Source organism: Botryllus schlosseri, chromosome 16, assembly GCF_051294905.1.
Source record: "Botryllus schlosseri isolate E-star chromosome 16, Bs_hap1, whole genome shotgun sequence".
NCBI lineage: Eukaryota > Metazoa > Chordata > Ascidiacea > Stolidobranchia > Styelidae > Botryllus > Botryllus schlosseri.
In genome coordinates, this window is record NC_137251.1 from 13,744,604 (window position 1) to 13,763,275 (window position 18,672).

At 39.8% G+C, this 18,672-nt stretch overlaps 1 protein-coding gene across 1 annotated transcript; it reads left to right on the plus strand.

Annotated features, from left to right (window-relative positions):
* Nucleotides 1-11,369: 11,369 nt before the first annotated feature.
* Nucleotides 11,370-16,857, plus strand: LOC145459177 (BTB/POZ domain-containing protein KCTD5-like). The gene is made up of 6 exons (XM_080337809.1): nucleotides 11,370-11,720; nucleotides 12,669-12,777; nucleotides 14,124-14,215; nucleotides 14,443-14,538; nucleotides 14,612-14,737; nucleotides 15,396-16,857. The coding sequence occupies exons 1-6, from the start codon at nucleotides 11,406-11,408 to the stop codon at nucleotides 15,438-15,440; spliced, it is 783 nt and encodes a 260-aa protein (XP_080193935.1). The 5' UTR covers nucleotides 11,370-11,405; the 3' UTR covers nucleotides 15,441-16,857.
* Nucleotides 16,858-18,672: the final 1,815 nt, after the last annotated feature.

Genomic DNA, 18,672 nt, shown 5'->3' on the forward strand with positions numbered 1-18,672 from the left:
CCGAAGTTGAGTGTGTGCTGATCCGTCATGTATCGCAAACAGATTTTACTCAAAAGCCGGTATTGGTATCCATTGGTTTTGACGATGTTCAATACCGAGATCGGTTATAACATTTGGCACGGTAAGTCTTAATGTTAGTATCGAACGCTGTACCAAGTTTTAAGTTTGTCACTGAACTGTGTTAGTGGTAATTTGGCTTCCTAATTCGAGTGAGAGCTGACTAGTCATTTATCGCTAACAGATTATACGCAAAGCCGGTATTGGTCTCTATTGATTTTAACGATGCTCCTTACCTAGATCCGTCATAAGCTTTTGCACGGTATGTCTTGATTTTAGTATCGAACGCTGTGCCAAGTCTCAAGGTTGACACTCAATGATTAGGGCAGTAATTTCGTTATCAAGGTCGAGTGTGGTAAAGATGTGCTCCGATCTGACACTTTAGCCTACAACACATTGCGGATTTCACGCAAAAGCCGGTGTATCTGCGGTAACGTTAACAGAGATGATGATATCATTCTCAGTTTGCATTCAAATATTTACTTTGATATTATATTCTCCAATGTCAATTTCACCGTGAAATTGTGGCCTTCAAGCCATTTGCTTACAACCCCCTGTCAAGCGCGATAGTTATTTCGTTTTCGATGGCCGCTAACAGCTGATCACTTGATCAGCCTATTCCTCAGTAAATTTTACGCAAAATTCGGTGTTGGTCTGTTGGCATTAATTTTGACAGTGTACCATACCGAAAAGGGCCATGAGGCCACTTCTCGATAATGTCATGTAACAGTGTACCAAGTTTAAGGCTTTCATCCACGTATTTATTCGGTAATATATTTTCCAAAGGCGATTTCGCAGCAGACCTATAAGACAGTAATAAAAACGTATGTGTCGTGTTACAGTCTCCAGTTCCAAGCCAAAATCTCTTATGCTGTACCGACTACCGAGACCAAATTTCCGAGGCTGCTATTCTTAGTTCTTTAGATTGATATTTTGGATTCAATAGGACAGGCCCAATCTATGAGATAACAATTGCGTATCTGTCCGAATTCGTTGACCTTTCCAATTAGGCTTACGCTATCTCTCGAGTTATAGTCATTTCCATTTCTGCAGATAATTAACCGATGAACGAATGTAGAGTTTAATATTCACGCAAGAAGACGCTGTATCGCTCACAGATACGTAGAACTGCTAGACCACAGTTTATAGTTACCAGCCTAAATAGAGGATAGATACGAATTGATAGGATGCAATACATTACCCATTTACAAATCGATATGATACAATTCGAGCCTGTGCCAATGGTTGAGGACTATATAAACTATATTCGAATTCAATTTCAATAAAACAAGAGGTTTGGTTAAGGTAAAAAACAAAGATTAATTACTTTACTGTACTAGTTTACGACAACGTAAGCTGTAAGCTTCGATCACTTCGTTTGCGGTCAATTTATTTGTGAGGGAACAATGGAGGCTCAGTAAAACGCACGATCATTAAATGATTGGTCGCGCTCACGGTTGCACCAGCGTTTTGCGAACAATCCGAACATATGCAAGATTCAGTGATCTTTATCGACACCGATTATTTGATGACTCGAAATTGACTCGTGAATTTTGCTCCGAGTCACGAGTCAATCCATATTTCTGATACGCCGAGTCAAGTCAAGTCAAGTCATTTTAGCAAAGTGACTCGAGTCAAGTCAAGTCATTCGAAAAAGGTGACTCGAGTCTGACTCGAGTCAAGTCATGACTCGAGTCATCCCAACACTGGAAACCAGAAGCGAGATATATTAATAAGAAAAAATGCATTCCAACGTATGTGGCTACAGTTAAATATGTTTTCCTCACAACCCATGCGCCGGGCTAATGCCAGATCACGGCTGAAGCACGGTGAGCATAAGAATATGCCAAGTGCCAACTTATATCGTCGTAAGCGCCACTGTTTTAGAGGTTCATAAACTGTATTCAACCAGCCAAGCATCGTATTTGCCTTTTCGATTGTTCGCGAATAAGGGTGTTGCTGATTGATAGAATGAAACCCACTATGATCCGGGGTACAATGTAGGCCTAATTATACTATTATAATGATCTATGGTGCAATGTATGCCTGATATATACTATTATAATTATCTATATAAGCTTAATAAAGTATTCAAGTGAAAAGCAAGGGCATGAGATAGGCTATAATGGAAACATCGACTGATCCGGCCCGCGAGCGATTTGAAGGTTTGAATCCGGCCCGCGACGCAATTTGAGTTTGACACCCCTGGTCTAAATAGTTTCTTTCCTTTGACCAAATGAAGGAGATGACACAACCCAAATGATTTCACTGTCCACGCCATTTTATTCTGTATGAATATTTCAGCACGGAATTACGGCGAGTAGAACATGAGAGAAGCATTTGCTGCCAGAATGACAACGGTGTCGATCACCGACCCCGGAGAAAAATTCCCTTCATCGAACAGGCTCAGGCTATAGAAATTAAACATGGAACGGCAACGACCGATTTTGCAACTTCGTTCCGCTCCGCCGAGGCTGGAGTGGAGAGTGGTTTTGCGTAAGCGACTGTAGGATTTCTGGCAATCCAAAAGCTATCTTCCCGAGCACAGAAATTATTAAATATGGTCTTGATCGAAAGCCACTGTTGCACCGATTCCGAAAATATAAATTAAAATAATGATCAGGCACTGATCCACCTAGAATCCGTCCTCAAAGTCGAAATATCGGCATTGTTTGAACAATCGGAGAGTCGCAACGGGTCATTGTTACGGTCATTGTGTTGCGGTTACCCGATTGTTCTGAACAATGTCGATATTTCAGATTTGGAGGACAGATTCTAGGTGGATCAGTGCCTGATCATTATTTAAATTTATATTTTCGGAATCGGTGCAACAGTAGCTTTCGATCAAGACCAGATTCAATAATTTCTGGGCTCGGGAAGATAGCTTTTGGATTGCCAGAAATTCTACAGTCGCTTACGCAAAACCACTCTCCTCTCCAGCCTCTGCGAAGCGGAACGAAGCTGCAAAATCGGTCGTTGCCGTTCCATGTTTAATTTCTATACTCAGGCTATAGATTACTAATCGTAGGTTAGTAATCTAGGCACGGACGCTCAGTAATCCCTAATCACAATGAGTGAAACCGATTAGCCAGGTGTCAGCATATCCACGTACATCTTGCGAGTGGTGTTGGGTGTAATTTAGTTCGCTTTCGTCTGTGGATGATGTGTGATGGCGGTGACCATATGCTATTCGTTCGATACACTTCTGGATTTCTTGTTCTTCGTTGCTTGATTTAGGTTGAACTTTATCGATTGCGAAGATACTTGCGGGAAAATGCTATACCGACCGGTATAGCTGAAGCTGGTGAGCAATGATAATAGGATGTCAGATTAGATTAACTGTGCATAATATGCATTAGGGACACTGTAAAACCCGCAAAACCCGCAAAACCTGCAAAAGCAAGGTATATTTAGGTAACTGTGAGAATTTTTTACAATATTAGTCGCTGTATGGCCCCAAAATATAATGGATTAGTTATGAAATTAAACTGCAGGTAACTATATACAACAGGGTTTTGCAGGTGACTAGCAGGGTTTTTCGGGTGCTTAGCACTTAGCAGGGTTTTTAGGTTGTCTGGAAAGGTTTTACAGTTAACTTCTTGGGTTTTGCGGTTGTCTATCATACTTTTGCAGTTGTATAGGAGAGCTCTGCGGTTGTATAATAGGACAGTTTTGCGGTTGATAGGAGAGTCTTGCGGTTGGCCTTTCCAGACAACCGCAAAACCCTGCTAAGCACCCGCAAAACCCTGCTAGTCACCCGCAAAACCCTGCTGTAAAGTTACCTGCAGTTTAATTTCGTAACTAATCCATGATTTTTTGGGGCCATACCAGAGTGGAATCATTGGCAACTGGCAATATCACGCGCAACGTCACGCGAGCATTTATATCTGATCACGACGATTAATGAATTACGCTGACGTCACAAAGCGATACTAGAGTCCAGATCCAGAATAAGGCGTTTGCGCTTTACAATGAACGCAAGCAAGCGTGGCATTCGTGCAACAGCGAATATACGGCGTAACTCTATAGACCGGCGTATACCAGGTCTATTTTAGCACGTTGTGTCGTTTACTAAGTAATTCAGTATCGAATCGGAGCAAAAGATATTTCCATCATGCGGATGAAATTTTCCAATCACGCGAGAAATCCGTCTGTCACGCACAACACGTTGTCGAAAACAACCATCGATTCCAGTCTGGGGGCCATACAGCGACAATATTGTAAAAGACTCTCACGGTTACCTAAATATACCTTGCTTCTGCAGGTTTTGCGAGTTTTGCGGGTTTTGCAAGTTTTGCAAGTTTTGCGGGTTTTGCGAGTTTTGCGGGTTTTACAGTGTCCCGCATATATACGCAGCATATACCATAAGTGGATGATGTCACACTAAAGTCACATTGATGTGTGTACACTTTCCAATTGCATGCTAAGAATGGCCCAGATTTTCTGACTGAACTTCAAGGTCTGCTCTACTTTCTTATCAGTGTTGTGTGTTGAGTCACTATGTTTTTAATTTTGCAGCAAACAATACGTTCATATTGTTCTATTTATTCCACTGGAAGCTTTTCGACCGGCTCTCTTCAGCAGTGAACGCCAGTAAATGAGGTTAACCAAGTTCGAAATATAGAAAGAATATTAAATTACTTCATCTTGGAGAATCATCGCTGCTCACCTGTTATATCCGGCAAAACATACCGAGATTCCAGTAGGGTGTTGGGATGACTCGAGTCACTTTGCGAAATTGACTTGACTTGATTTGCGTTTCGAAAATGTAGATTGACTCGTGACTGGGGGAAAAATGGAGAGGTCATTTTCAAATCCTTGAGTAATCTGTGTCGATAAAAATCGCGATATGTTTCATGTGTTCGGATTGTTATCAATACGCTAATGTGACCTATTAGAGTGACCAATTTCATTCATTCAATGATTTTGCGTTTTACTGAACCTCCATTGTTCTTTCACAAATTAATTAACCGCAAATGAAGTGATTGGAATTTACAGCGTACGTTGTCATTAACTCTTAGGAAAGCAATATATCAGCAAAGTATCTATCTCTGTTCTATAGACTGATAATTGGTGCCCGGTGCTCACCTCAACAAAACCTCTTGTATGATATAAATTGAATTCGAAAATAGTTCATATTATTACTCGAGAAAAGACAACCATTGGCGCAGGCTTAATTTATATTAGTTGGATATTAGGGTTGTCCAAAATTTGGAAAATCTCAAAAAGTCTCCGTGATTGTGTCTCATTCTATAGATTATTGATAAAAAACAACAATTAGCCTGAAAGAAGCTTACAGGAAAGCCGTTAAGATTTCGGTCGAAGCGTTTGAAAGTAGCTGCTCAAGAATGGGCGTGCCACTGACCATAGAACGGCGAGAAGACTAGTAATCAAATAACCACGGCTCTTGATTGGCTAATCGGCTATGCTTCAATGACCACGGCAGCAGCAGCTTGCTGATCAGGTGTTCAAGAAGTCTGCTACCGGCGGGGATTCTGAGTGCGCATTGTTAGTAATTTGGCAGGTGATGATTTAAGATTAATTCAGGACATGTTGAGGTACGAAATACATGATGAACAAACAACACCTGCTTCACAGAAGCTTTTACGGCATGACTGCTTCATTGTGAAGGAAACGGCTGAAGCCTACATGTCGTGTTTTCATCGAGAGAAAGCAAAGGCGCTTATGCAAGTGTTGAGCGAATTCACCGTTTCAGTACGGATCCACCATCAGTGAATACAAATATATAAAGCTTAACAATGACACTATACGTTGTGTGATCTTATTGGGCTGAATCTGTAGTATATAGGTGACGTTTTGAATGCTCTAGGGATCGGCGGAATCAGCCGGTTATGCTTGGCCCTTATCAGATGCTTACAACAAATTGAATGCACTTGTAGGGATTGTTAAAGTCCTTGATGATAACGCAGAAAAGAGGTGGTAATGTTCGCACACTCGCACAGGCTGTGCTGGATATGGTATGTCAAAGTCCTTATTGATCCCGCAGAAAAGAGGTGTAAAGAAAAGCACAGACTATGCTGCCTATAGTATCCAGCATAGTTTGGATATCACATCCAGCATAGCCTGTGCTTACCTTAAACCTCTTTTCTGCAGCATCACAACTCTTATAAGTGAATTCAATTTGCTGTAAGTATAACTGCCAAGCATAACCGGCCGATTCAGTCGATCCCTAGAACCTTCAATACTTCACTATATACTACAACTTGGATCCAATAAGATCACACAAAGTATAGTGTCATTGTTAAGCTTTATATATTTGTATTCACTGATGGTGGATCCGTACTGAAACAGTGAATTCGCTCAACACTTGCATAAGCGCCTTTGCTTTCTCTCGATGAAAACACGACATGTAGGCTTCAGCCGTTTCCTTCACAATGAAGCAGTCATGCTGTAAAAGCTTCTGTGAAGCAGGTGTTGTTTGTTCATCATGTATTTCGTACCTCAACATGTCCTGAATTAATCTTAAATCATCACTTGCCAAACTACTAACAATGCGCACTCAGAATCCCCGCCGGTAGCAGACTTCTTGAACACCTGATCAGCAAGCTGCTGCTGCCGTGGTCATTGAAGCATAGCCGATTAGCCAATCAAGAACCGTGGTTATTTGATTACTAGTCTTCTCGCCGTTCTATGGTCAGTGGCACGCCCATTCTTGAGCAGCTACTTTCAAACGCTTCGACTGAAATCTTAACGGCTTTCCTGTAAGCTTCTTTCAGGCTAATTGTTGTTTGTTATCAATAATCTATAGAATGAGACACAATCACGGAGACTTTTTGAGATTTTCCAAATTTTGGACAACCCTATTGGATATGTTATGTAGTTAGGTAGTGCATCATATCACTTCATTTTAACTATCTCATGTCTCGTACTGTATTCTCTATTTTGACGGATAATTGGACACGGAGGGTTTGCAGTTACTTGGCTTCGCAATTCTACGCATGCGTGAGCTATACAGCGCCGTTTTGCATGTGTATTCAATTCTATATTCGGTCCTCCATTTAAGATGAATGTTGAATGCAATGGTTTAATCGTACCCCGTAATTCAAAAAGACAACTTTACTTGAAATGTGACTTGACTCATGACTTGACTTGACCTGACTCGACTTGTCTCGAGTCACCTCCAAAAATCGAGTGACTTGACTTGATTCACTTTCAAAATTCGATTGACTTGACTTGACTCGAGATGACTTGTGACTCGGAAGGTAGTGACTTGATCCCAGCACTACTTCTATTCCACACCCTATGATTCATTGGTTATATCCTACCCCTCGATGTGAAACTTGGCATGTACAGAAATAGTAATCTCTTCCTTCTGAAGTCACATCAAATGCGTCATCATCGGAGTTATGACATTTGCAGCTTTACCCGCTTGCATGACTATTATCCAGGCGCGTAGCTAGCCGAAAAGTAAGGGGTGGGTTTTGAAACATAAGGGAGGGGTTTCGATTTTTCCGAATTTACTAATATAGCATCAATTCGTTAGAGCTAAGTGTATAATTATGTAAATGAAGATTATGCAATCTCCTCGTGTTGACGGTTATACGCGTATGATAAGCTTGTCGACGAGTCCTGAAGTGCTGTCAATTAGCGAGTCCCTGATCTGTCTGAACAATTACATACGCGCGCTTATCAGCACGTCTTATGTAACCTCGGCGATTGCGCAAGTCAAACCTGTCCTCTTTTCCAACTCAAGCCTTGACACACATCTTCTGATGGTTATGTTCAAGTATTAGCGGAAATCAAATACGTATGTAGGGTACGCACGCACACATTTGCGGACATTCGATGTCATTCAGTTTCGCGACGTCACATTTTAATCACAATCGCTAATCAGCATACGCTTAACGACATTGTCTTCAAGTTGTATGTATTAAAATATTGTCATAACCTTTCTATGAAAAAATAATACATTTTCCTTGTTTGTATCTTTCCATTGCTGCAGAAAATGAATCTATTGTAATATTTATCTAGTCCTTGTAGTGGTAAGAATTCATGATATTGCGCAGCTATAGTTGGCTGCCTCCACCTGATCTGCTTACAGAGATTTCTATTCAAGATATTCTGCCTCGTAGCACTTTGTGTGTATGACTTTGATATGAAATAGGCTATTGAGCACATAAGTAAAATTAGCATTGCAGTCTTTTGGGCCATTTTGACCGCTAATATTGCACACAACTTAGTTCCTGAAATGAAGAGCTATATGGTATAGCCTAGCTACTCGACTGGAGAGTGAGGACCTTTCCAGTGTTGAATCTGCACCTTATTTTTCTCAGCATTTTAGTATTTTTAACAGCACCAAGTTCATTATTGTTAAGATAGGATGATTCTGGTACAAGACATGTCCAATTTGTTGAAAAGGTGGTTACCAACTTTGTAATGCAATTTCACTTGACAAACAATTATTGATTTTCATTGAAAACCCCTTTCAAGTAACAGACATTACAGGATTATCAGTTTGAAGGGAAGAACACGTAAATATGGGTACATGCAGCAAAAATTCAACCGGATATCATTGAATTTATGGATAAAAAGTAATTTTACTGCTCGATAAGCAAAGTAGCAGTGCATATTCAAACCATGTTTGGATCTGCAGCTGCAAGTCAGGTTTTGCAATCGTGAACTTTATTAAGAATAGATAGTGCTTCTGTATGAACCTTGTCTTCACTCTCACCGCTTTAGAATGAAGACCGCCAATTAACACATTAGCTGTGACAAACAGCACAAATATACTCCTTGCTTTTGCTAATCCTGCTTTGTCGGATTTTGTATATGGTTATACCACTTATACCGTATTAAATTTGAATGACTGTAGATTATTTTATTAGTTATAACGGACCTAAGCATATTTCAAACTTCTGTTACTGGAACTTTGCGCCAATAATAGTTGAATAGCGCTGTGGTAGGCTATTGATATATAGATAGGTTTTTACGATAACAACATGCACGGTTGTCTTTATGGCTTAGTGGCTGCCATTCTAAATACATGTTGCTTGGGGCTGAAGCCTGCAGCTTAATGGATTGTTGTTTTTGTTTCAGTAGTGCGGATACTTCCTGTTGAATTTTAAAATTGACTTATTTGTGATGAGTCCGAAAATATTGAATTATAAATTGGAGAATAAGTAGCCTACAATATCGTACAGAATTATGTTGAAAATCCAGTAGCTGCGAATTGAACTGAAATTCCGCTACAAGTATATTTGAATAACGGCAGTGCCCATATGCTGTAAGATTATATCAGCATTTCCTGTGAGGTTGTAGTAAAAGTGTTATCATGATGGATGACGGTCATTTCATGGTGCCGTTGATATGCTCAATCATTCAGGCGGAGTGGTGAAATCTAATCTGCATTAAATATTGAATGATTACCCGCCTAATCTAGTAATTTGTAGCGTGCAATTCGATCAACTGATTTAAATGACTGCATGGAATCGTACACCCTAACTTTGCCATGGAATCACGATTGCTTAGCAATCAACGCCTGAATTAAGATCAGTATGGAACTGCGTAACTCCTTAGCATATAACAACTGGGACTAATGACTGCTATTAATTCATGAATGCATCTTAATCAGTGAGTGCATTTGTTGAAAGAGGAATATAGACGGATGTGTTATTTCAAAGCTGCCCAATAGCTTGTCATACTGAAATAGTCTGCGCTGATCACGAACTGTTTTTCTTTGCATCACTGAGGATGCAGACAGTAATTGGCGTAATGATATGCGTCTATAAATAGTTGAACTGAGTTTCCATTTATGTTCTGTTCTTGTATCAGTGCTGCAGCTCAACGGGCTGCTGTTATTATAAGCTTGGGTCAATTTGTGGTAATCATACGCTTGAGCTAATATAATTGCATTGCGTAGATTGCAGAGTGTCTGATGACAAGGTTCAGATATCTCATGCTTGTGACATCATTGGAATTTGAATGCTCTATTTGGCTTCATTCAATTCAATGATTCCAGTTATTGACATTAGATATCCAGACAGTGTGTAATTTCACTCTCTTGCATTCGCAATTAACTTGTTCAGTGGGGCTTGCTGTGCTATTATATAGAAATGGATTTGAGTGAGTTTAGTTTTTGAAGACTTGTGAATTAGGTGATGGAAATACTGCAGATTTTTTTTTGACAACTGAATCCGAGCACTGTGATCGCCAAGCAATTGTGTTTTGTTTGCTCATTTTGCGAGATATGATCGGTAAGATCTGTAATCCATCAGTGCTGAACAGAAAATGACCTGGCCATGACCAGGAAGATGATATAATACTAAACACAAGTGTAAATGTGTAGTGATAAATTTGGGTCTTGACAAATCTCAAATTGCAGTAAATGATATTGAATAGAGTTGTGCGATCAAGAAATGACCTTATTCTGCTTATTCAAACTTGTGAATAAAATCTCCGCCTAACCATGTCATAGGCATCTGTCTTCATGGACCTTTATCATTGCTGGGTAGCCGTCGCTACCATTTCTGCTCAAAAGCTCGCCATAGATTACAACATATGTCGATTGTCCATAACCAGGTGTCGGCCATTGATAAAAGAATAGTAGGTTAATATTGGAAATTTTAATACAATGTTCAATACACTTTAATTTCAGATTCTATTGACTTATAAATTGTGCTCATGTGGCCTACTCAGTTACAGCTATACTTGACATAAACCTAAATCTGTCACTGATGATTTATAGTATATAGCCTGCTAATACTGATGTTTACAAGATACTGTTGACATAGTTTAGAGTTGGTATGGTGTCTGTAAACTTTTTCCAGAGAGCAAGATGTTGTAAAGCCATTGTGTAGACAGCAATTTGATAGGGTGGCATAGATTTACCTAAGCTGTAAGCTACTGTAGGATAATTGATATCAAAATCAGGGTCTGCACTCTGCATATTAAAGCAAGGTAAAGTTATACTTTAAGTCTATGATCAATGATTATCTTACCTCCTACAACAGGAAAAATATCATAATGCTTTCTTTCATAATCTGTGTGATATCCATGGCTATGGCTATAATAACGGAACCAGTGTGAACCTGTTAGAACTCTCTTGTATCCTAGCTTTTACTATATCGTGAAATATTAATGGCAATGGGTTTAGATTTTAAAGATATCCTAACGACAGACCTCAATAACAAGATCTTGCACGCTATGTTATGTTATCTTAAACAGTTTTGTAATGTCACAGTAGTGAAATCTTGGTATTGATTACTTTGAACCCGTCCGGCCTAAATCGGAATTTTGGGTTAGTTTTGTTGCTGCTGTCTTTCTATCATTTTTTTGTATACTTCCATTTCCAGTATTTGTTATTTTCGGGCAGACTGCCATAGGCTTTTATGATGTCTGCGAGTAATAGCGATTCGAATTCTCGGGATACCGGATGCAGTAGCGGACCTGATACAGAGTCGACCCGTGCGTCTCCCCTTGAAGAGGGGGCGGTGTCTCGCTCCGAAGAGGGCGCATCTTCAAATCTTGATGTATCTGCCACCTCTAATGGAAGTATTTCATATGCAAAAGCACCAAAGAGCAAATGGATTCGACTCAATGTAGGCGGGAAGCACTTTGTAACTACGTTTTCAACTCTGAGCAAATATCCCAAGTCGTTTCTCTACAGACTGTGTCAAGAAGACCCCGATATTGATTCCGATAAGGTATGTGCTGCCGTATGGACTTTCGAATCTGTGACACACATGGGTTTTAATGCACGATAATACAGTGTCAGTGAACGAAGCCTCGATGGATGTCTCCTTTTGGATGAATTGGTGTCACAGGCCATTGGCTAATTCTCTATTATAATTGGTAGCAAATTGAGTTCTGCTTCTGGTTAAGTTTTTATTATGTAATTTTTTATCGTTTCACACCGCAAGATTGGGTTGAATGAAAAGATTGGAGGGTGTCGAAATGACTTGGAGTAGTCTTTCAATCAGACACCCACCTGGGCCTAGTTGGAACATGTGAATAGGCGGCGTGCACCCTCAGTGATGTTGTCGATATGTCAATATCAACACCTACCATTTCACAGTATTGGCTGGTATTTTGTGTAATGATGATCATCTGACTGACTGACTATGTAGTTATGATTCGTTTAAGATCACCAATCACTTGTCGGTAACTGATGAAATGTGATAATTGAGTCCTGATTGCTATATTTCGTAACCTGTAGACTTGATTTGCAGCTGTTGTGGTTCTGGCCATAAGTCCAACTTGAATGAATTGGTTTGATTTCTAATTTTGATTCTCAAGATACCCATGGTGGAAATTCCTATGCTCTGTCCTGTCGAGAAGCTGATAATTGTTATCAATGTTCATTCTGTCAACGGTCGAAGTAAATGCATCGGTACAAATTACTAGACCGATGCGTAATTCCCTTCGTCTGTCTACTATCTTGCATTAATAGATGCTATGCAAACAATCAATTCGATGATATCGTGTGTCTTCGTGGGATAAGCTATGGTGATTTGTAGTATTCACTCTTTTAATGCACATTTTAATATGTAAGTGAAATACATTTTTAGTCGATCTGATACACATGTGCAAATGCATATGGGCCAACCCATTCCTTTTCAGCAGTTTTCATAGTGTGATATTTACCATTTCAGGATGAAACGGGAGCGTATCTAATTGACCGCGATCCTGAATATTTTGGACCCGTTTTAAATTATTTAAGGCATGGTAAGCTGGTGATCAATAAAGATCTCGAGGAAGAAGGTGAATTACGTTTTTATTGGTCAAGATTTTTTGTCCTGAGATGTGACTTGATTTTTACTCATTTTTATTGTTGCAGTTGTTACGTACTCATCTTTTTTTCCGTATGGTTTGTCAAGAGAATGGATCATTTATCCATTTTGACTTGAAAGGCCATTGATATCTGTTCTACTGCCACTGGTTCGCTTTCCGTTTTTAGCACATATGATTCGATATTCAACCTTACAAGCTACAATCTTCCCTATTTGTAGTTATTTATGCTGGAAGTGATTGATCTTGCAAAACAGAAGTAGTATTGCAACAGTTACAAAAATGGAGCGTAGTACTTGACAAGAAGAAGGGTCACTGTTACAGACAGTAGAAATTAATTAAGTTGTCATGTCTTTTAATTCCATAGATTATCTCCTGTACCTATATGGCCATTCTCTTTTAAATGTTTATAACATGATTAAAGGGATGACCACATTCTCCTTCAAATGTTTATGACACAGTAGAGAACCTGTGTTTTCCTGTGTTTACAACTTTGGTGATTGGGATGTAATTATAATCTACTTTCTGTGGCTGTTGAACATCAGAGAAACCTGCACGCCCTGGAGGCTTGTTTACTGTGTACAGCCAGGAAAGCTGGCAATATGAGTAATTAAATTCTGTTCAAGCTCACATGACGAGTTTTGAAGAATGTTGTGAAAGTGTGGTTTTGTCATAGTCCATACTAGCTGTGTTCCCCACCCGACTTCATTCTGTGGAATTTAGTTTTCTGATGGTCTGGTGCTGTGACTCAATCATTCGATATATTGCTACGAAATGTGCTGGATTGATCACTGCTCTGTTAGTAGCATCATATGTGGTATTTTTTTCAATTGTCGCGATTTGTGTTATTCATACTTCTCCATTGTTATTAGTCAGGCTTCTCTTTGTATCTTCTTGCTGTGGACTCTAGACTATCCATTTCAATTTATCAATGAGTACATCCATCAATGCTACTTTTCTTTGTGAGTGTGACACAGAAATATGCATTATTTGAGAATTCGCTTGGATAATAATGCGAATAATATTGAAAAACACTCCATATGTTGAAAAAATAAATTGATCCTACCATTTTCTTCTTCCCGTTAACCATGTAGCCAGTAACCACGCAATGCCAAGGATGGGTAATTGGGTATTGGTATCCAGTCGGTAAACTGGGTCATAATTACCTTTATTCGTTTCTTTTGAAACAGAACAATGCATGTCCTTGAATTTGTTAGTTACCGTATTCATAAACGTGAACTTGAGATTTAGTCAATCTGATCTCCATTCTCGCATTGAATAGGGAATGATTAAACCAGCTATTGATTATGCTATTCCAGGCGTGTTGGAAGAGGCGGAATTCTACAACATCGCAGACCTAATCCGTCTCATTAAAGAACGAATGATGGACAGGGACTTGAAAGTTTCCCAAGTAATGAATTTATCTTATTTATTCGAAATATGTAATTTGGATGTTGTGTAGCCGAGTCTATGAGCATACGGGGAATGCTTGATGCATATATGTATCCTTTCACGGACATTTCAATTAAACTACATGTCTTTCTAATAACGCTGTAATATGATTTGCTTGATATTGGCTGGACGTTTGTGAATCGTGAACATAATTTTATAGTTCTAAATCCCACTTATTTGTTACAGCCGCAGCTCAAATATGTGTACAGAGTTATTCAGTGTTCCGAAAACGAACTGACTCACATGATTTCGCAACTTTCGGACGGTTGGAAATTTGAGCAGGTATGCGGCACACGCATAGCGCAAATCTTTCGTGATTTTTGCTCCGATTATATCGAAAACCGCGCGCTTGCAGGCCGTCAGCGTGGGCTCTCAGTACAATTACAGCAATGAAGATCAAGCCGAGTTTCTGTGCGTGGTTTCGAGGGAGCTGTCCAACAATTCCAAAAACTCAAACGTGGAGCAGTCTTTCAAAGCGAAGGTTCGACGTGATTCGATTGTCTGTGTCTAGTTAATCTTGCGTTGTTTCATAATGCTCGCCTAAGAACATACTCGAGTTGTGTGTGTTGCCACCAGTGGTGATAAAACTAATCAGCGTTGCTACTCGTGTAAAAGTAGAAGCAGCAAGTTCCAAGACATTTCAAAACTGCTTTAAGGGGAACTAGAGAGTGAAAGGTCTATAAACTGCGCAGTTCCGAAAAGCAGATTTGGACCAAGGTTCGCATACTTTTGGCGGTTAATCAGTGGTGGTTACTTCACATACGCAGATACAATTTTTTGAAATATATTCAGTTGCGATGATACAGGGGCTATTTTCATGCGGTTCTTCAATTCCACCAGTAAAAGCGATGCAAACTTATCCAGAACTACTTTCGGCTTCTCTAATTCCAAAGTGCGAAACGCAGGATTGTTGAAATGGGAGTGAATGTAGTCTAATGACGCAACTACTTATACTACTAGCTACTGAAGAGTGCCAGCAGGCCAAACCAACTTACATTTGAATAATGTATTCATATTGATATGAACCATAAAATATTGGCCTGACACTTATCAGGAGTAAAAGTAGTCTATTTCGTTGCTGACCACCTCTGGTTATCACGTTTTTTTTTGCTGTAGTCGTAATCATGGTCTCGTTACAGCTTCTGCAAGCTCACGGCTCCACGTTCAACACCGCCAGGCGATAAGAGATATTGCTTGACTGGAACGAGAAACACAACTACGAGATGAGCGTACCGTCGCGGATATTTCTGCGTGACAAGTGTACCGATGCACAAATTGATTTTGTTATTTCTTGGGAGTCCGCGCGGAATCCCAACGGTTGTAAAAATGATCCGTGCTAACGGATTCCACTCGCCATTTGTAACGAGGAGCAGTCGTCCATTTCGAGATGCTTTTTACCACGCTGGCGTTGAATAATTCAACGCTGCAGTAATCCTATTTTTCTCCCCGGCCCATTTTTGTAAACTTCCTTGCACTAAGCATTAGCCCGGAGTTCCCATAATTGTATTCAAAGCCTGTAATTGCATGCCTGCTGACGGCATAGAGTAATCCATGACTTGTGTTGTGACGTATGAATAAAATATGTGCCATCGTATAACTTTGTTTCAGTAGGGTGCGAAAAGAGTGATTTATGCACGATTTATGTTGTTCATTGCTTTAACACCATATTACGATGCGCCATCTGTGATATTTCGCTGTGCCGTGGTGTAAACGTGTAAGAGGCAATGTGGAATATGCTTCGTACTTTCCTGGGCCTTCACATCATGCATTGTGGATTATTCGTTCTAAATCAAAGGATAATCTAATAATTATTGTCATCGTGAATTGATTGCTGTGAAAAACCGTCTGTAAAATTCACGCCCCTCTCGTGAGAATTTGTTGAAATATGAAAAGTTTTGCCCTGGCCAAATATGGTTTTCTGATTTGGCTGTCTTGGTGTTCTGTGATTTTGATGCTTCATTACATTCTGGGTGCAACTATATTTGCGACTTGATATGAAACTTGGCGCTGTGTACAATGGACAGTTCTGTCGTAAAATCACTTGTGCTGGAAATCACTCTAATTACCACCCCTTGATCTGCATAGCTTGATAATTAGGTATAGGGTAAGCTCCTTTTTGCAATATATGTCGTGTCTGTTACATATTTATCAACGCCGCCAGTGTTACTCCTCGACTGATGGTTATTCGGCATTCACATTTGAACTTGACCTTGAGCATTGTGAAATCCATCGTGATGTGGTGTCAGTTCACAGTGATATCCTGACCCCACGCCTAATTCTCTTTGGCCCACTTCCATCCGTGACTGTTTCCTCTGGGACTGGTATGTTTTTCCGTGAGAGCGATTCGGGGTATGGGAATAAGTGACAATGTCACCGACTTTGATGTGCCTGTTGTTTATTTTTATGCCTCTCCCCGCCATCTTCTTAAGCTTACACAGACGTTTTGTGCCATGCCATTTGTGTGACATATTTCCATTGATCTGGAGCGATGATGTACTTGTAATGTTTCTCTTTTTTTCTATTTCGATCAATGAATTCCTTTCAATTGATTCTTTTTTGTTGATCTTTTTCGTACTGGATCAAGAAATGTTGGTAAAAGCATATCAGCGTTGAACTTTGTGACTTGATCGTTATCTGATACTTCGGTCTCTGGGTGTGATGGGGTTGTTGCAGTAACCTGTTGTGATCGGAATATCATGACTGTGACCTCGTAAAGGGATTTTGTGAACTATGTATGTTGTGACATTAATAGGGCAGTGGTTATGTCAGGTGATTTCCGTCCATGACGATGATTTCCAAAACATTTTGAACATTTGAAGTCCTGGCTTGTAGCATTGGCCCACCAACTGATGAAGTTTATCTGTATCAAGCATCAGGCTTTTGATGAGGGCCAATGTAGAAATACGTTCTCTTCAATCAGGGTTAGCATCTTTTAAGATACGAGAAAGGAAATATGGGAAATTTATACAGATATCGCCGATAGCCCAACAGATTCGCTGAAAAAGGGTCATTTTTGCGCGTAGGTACCTTAAATCTGGGTTTTCGTGGACAGTTACCTTTCGGTTGACCCTTCTTTCAGTCAACCTCAGCGGCGGTTCCAGAAAAAGCCAATTTAACCTTTTTTAGTCGTGTATTGTCGCTTGACACTGAGAATTTGAAGTGGGGACGGATTGCGAAGAGGACATTTTAGTTTCATTGAAAAAGAGGACATGTGATAGCCCTACTTGAATGCTTTCATTTTTAGTAACAGGAGAATTTCGGACACGAAAATGAATAGTTTGGAAGCTTTAAAATAGGGTTACCATATTTTGAGATCTGAAAAAGAGGATGGGTTAAAAATTCTGAAAGCTCCCAGCACCGGAAAAGAAAACTGGTGATTTTGAAAACTTTTCGACCTATCGTACTGCCTTGAGAGTTGACTAAAAAAAAGTCTTATCACTCCAGCTTGATCAACTCTCCAAATACCCGCTTTTTACGATATAGTGAGCTGTTGACTAAAATAAAGGTCATCACCTCGACTCCTATATTACCCGATTTTTGACGAAACTTTTTCTAGAAAAAGCGGACTAATTCACAAAAAAAGAGGTCATTTAGGCGCCCTGTTACGACACTTTCAAATTTATTGAAAAAAAAAGACAAATCCTCATGAAAGAGGACGTATATGGTAGCCCTACCTAAAACCATTATCATGCATATAAGCGCACTTCTGATGATCTCCGTGTTATTGCTGAGGCAAACGAACCATCCCAGTATAGATTTCAGTTGAAGTCTATAGTGCCTGCATTAGTACTCAACTTGCGTCGAAAAGATTCGCTTCGATGCTCGCGTTCAAGGCGAGATTTGCTATAGCCTAATTCACACCGTGTATGATAATGATGATCATCACATGAGCAGGGTCATACGACATACCGAAACAGCGGTGCTGCCGTGACGAGGTATGTTCGCTATGCGATCATAGTTAAAGATTAGAAATTCTGGCGTATTCAGACAGTGGTGGGAATTTACGCATATGTTGGAAGAATCACAAGCTCTATTCAACGAAGTGACGTAAAAACTTTCAGTATGAATTGGTACTTTCGTAGCCGATGGCTTTTATCCTTGAAAACTTTAGAAGGGGATTATAGGGCCAATGTAAACGACGTGACAAATTACGTGTGATCCAGTGAGTAGAAAATATTTATAGTTGGCGACGCACCGAAACTATAATTAGTACTGATGAAACAATCGATAATATATTGAAGCGTGAGTGATGAATGACTGTTAGACAGAGCTATAATTACCGAGTCACGAGTACCCATGCTTCTGAGTTAACGAGAACAGAAGATACGAAATAATTATAAGTCGAACTTACTAACAAGCACGTGATATTCATGAGAACTGGCGTGGCTGAGGAGTGTATGTTTTGAATCGCACGCA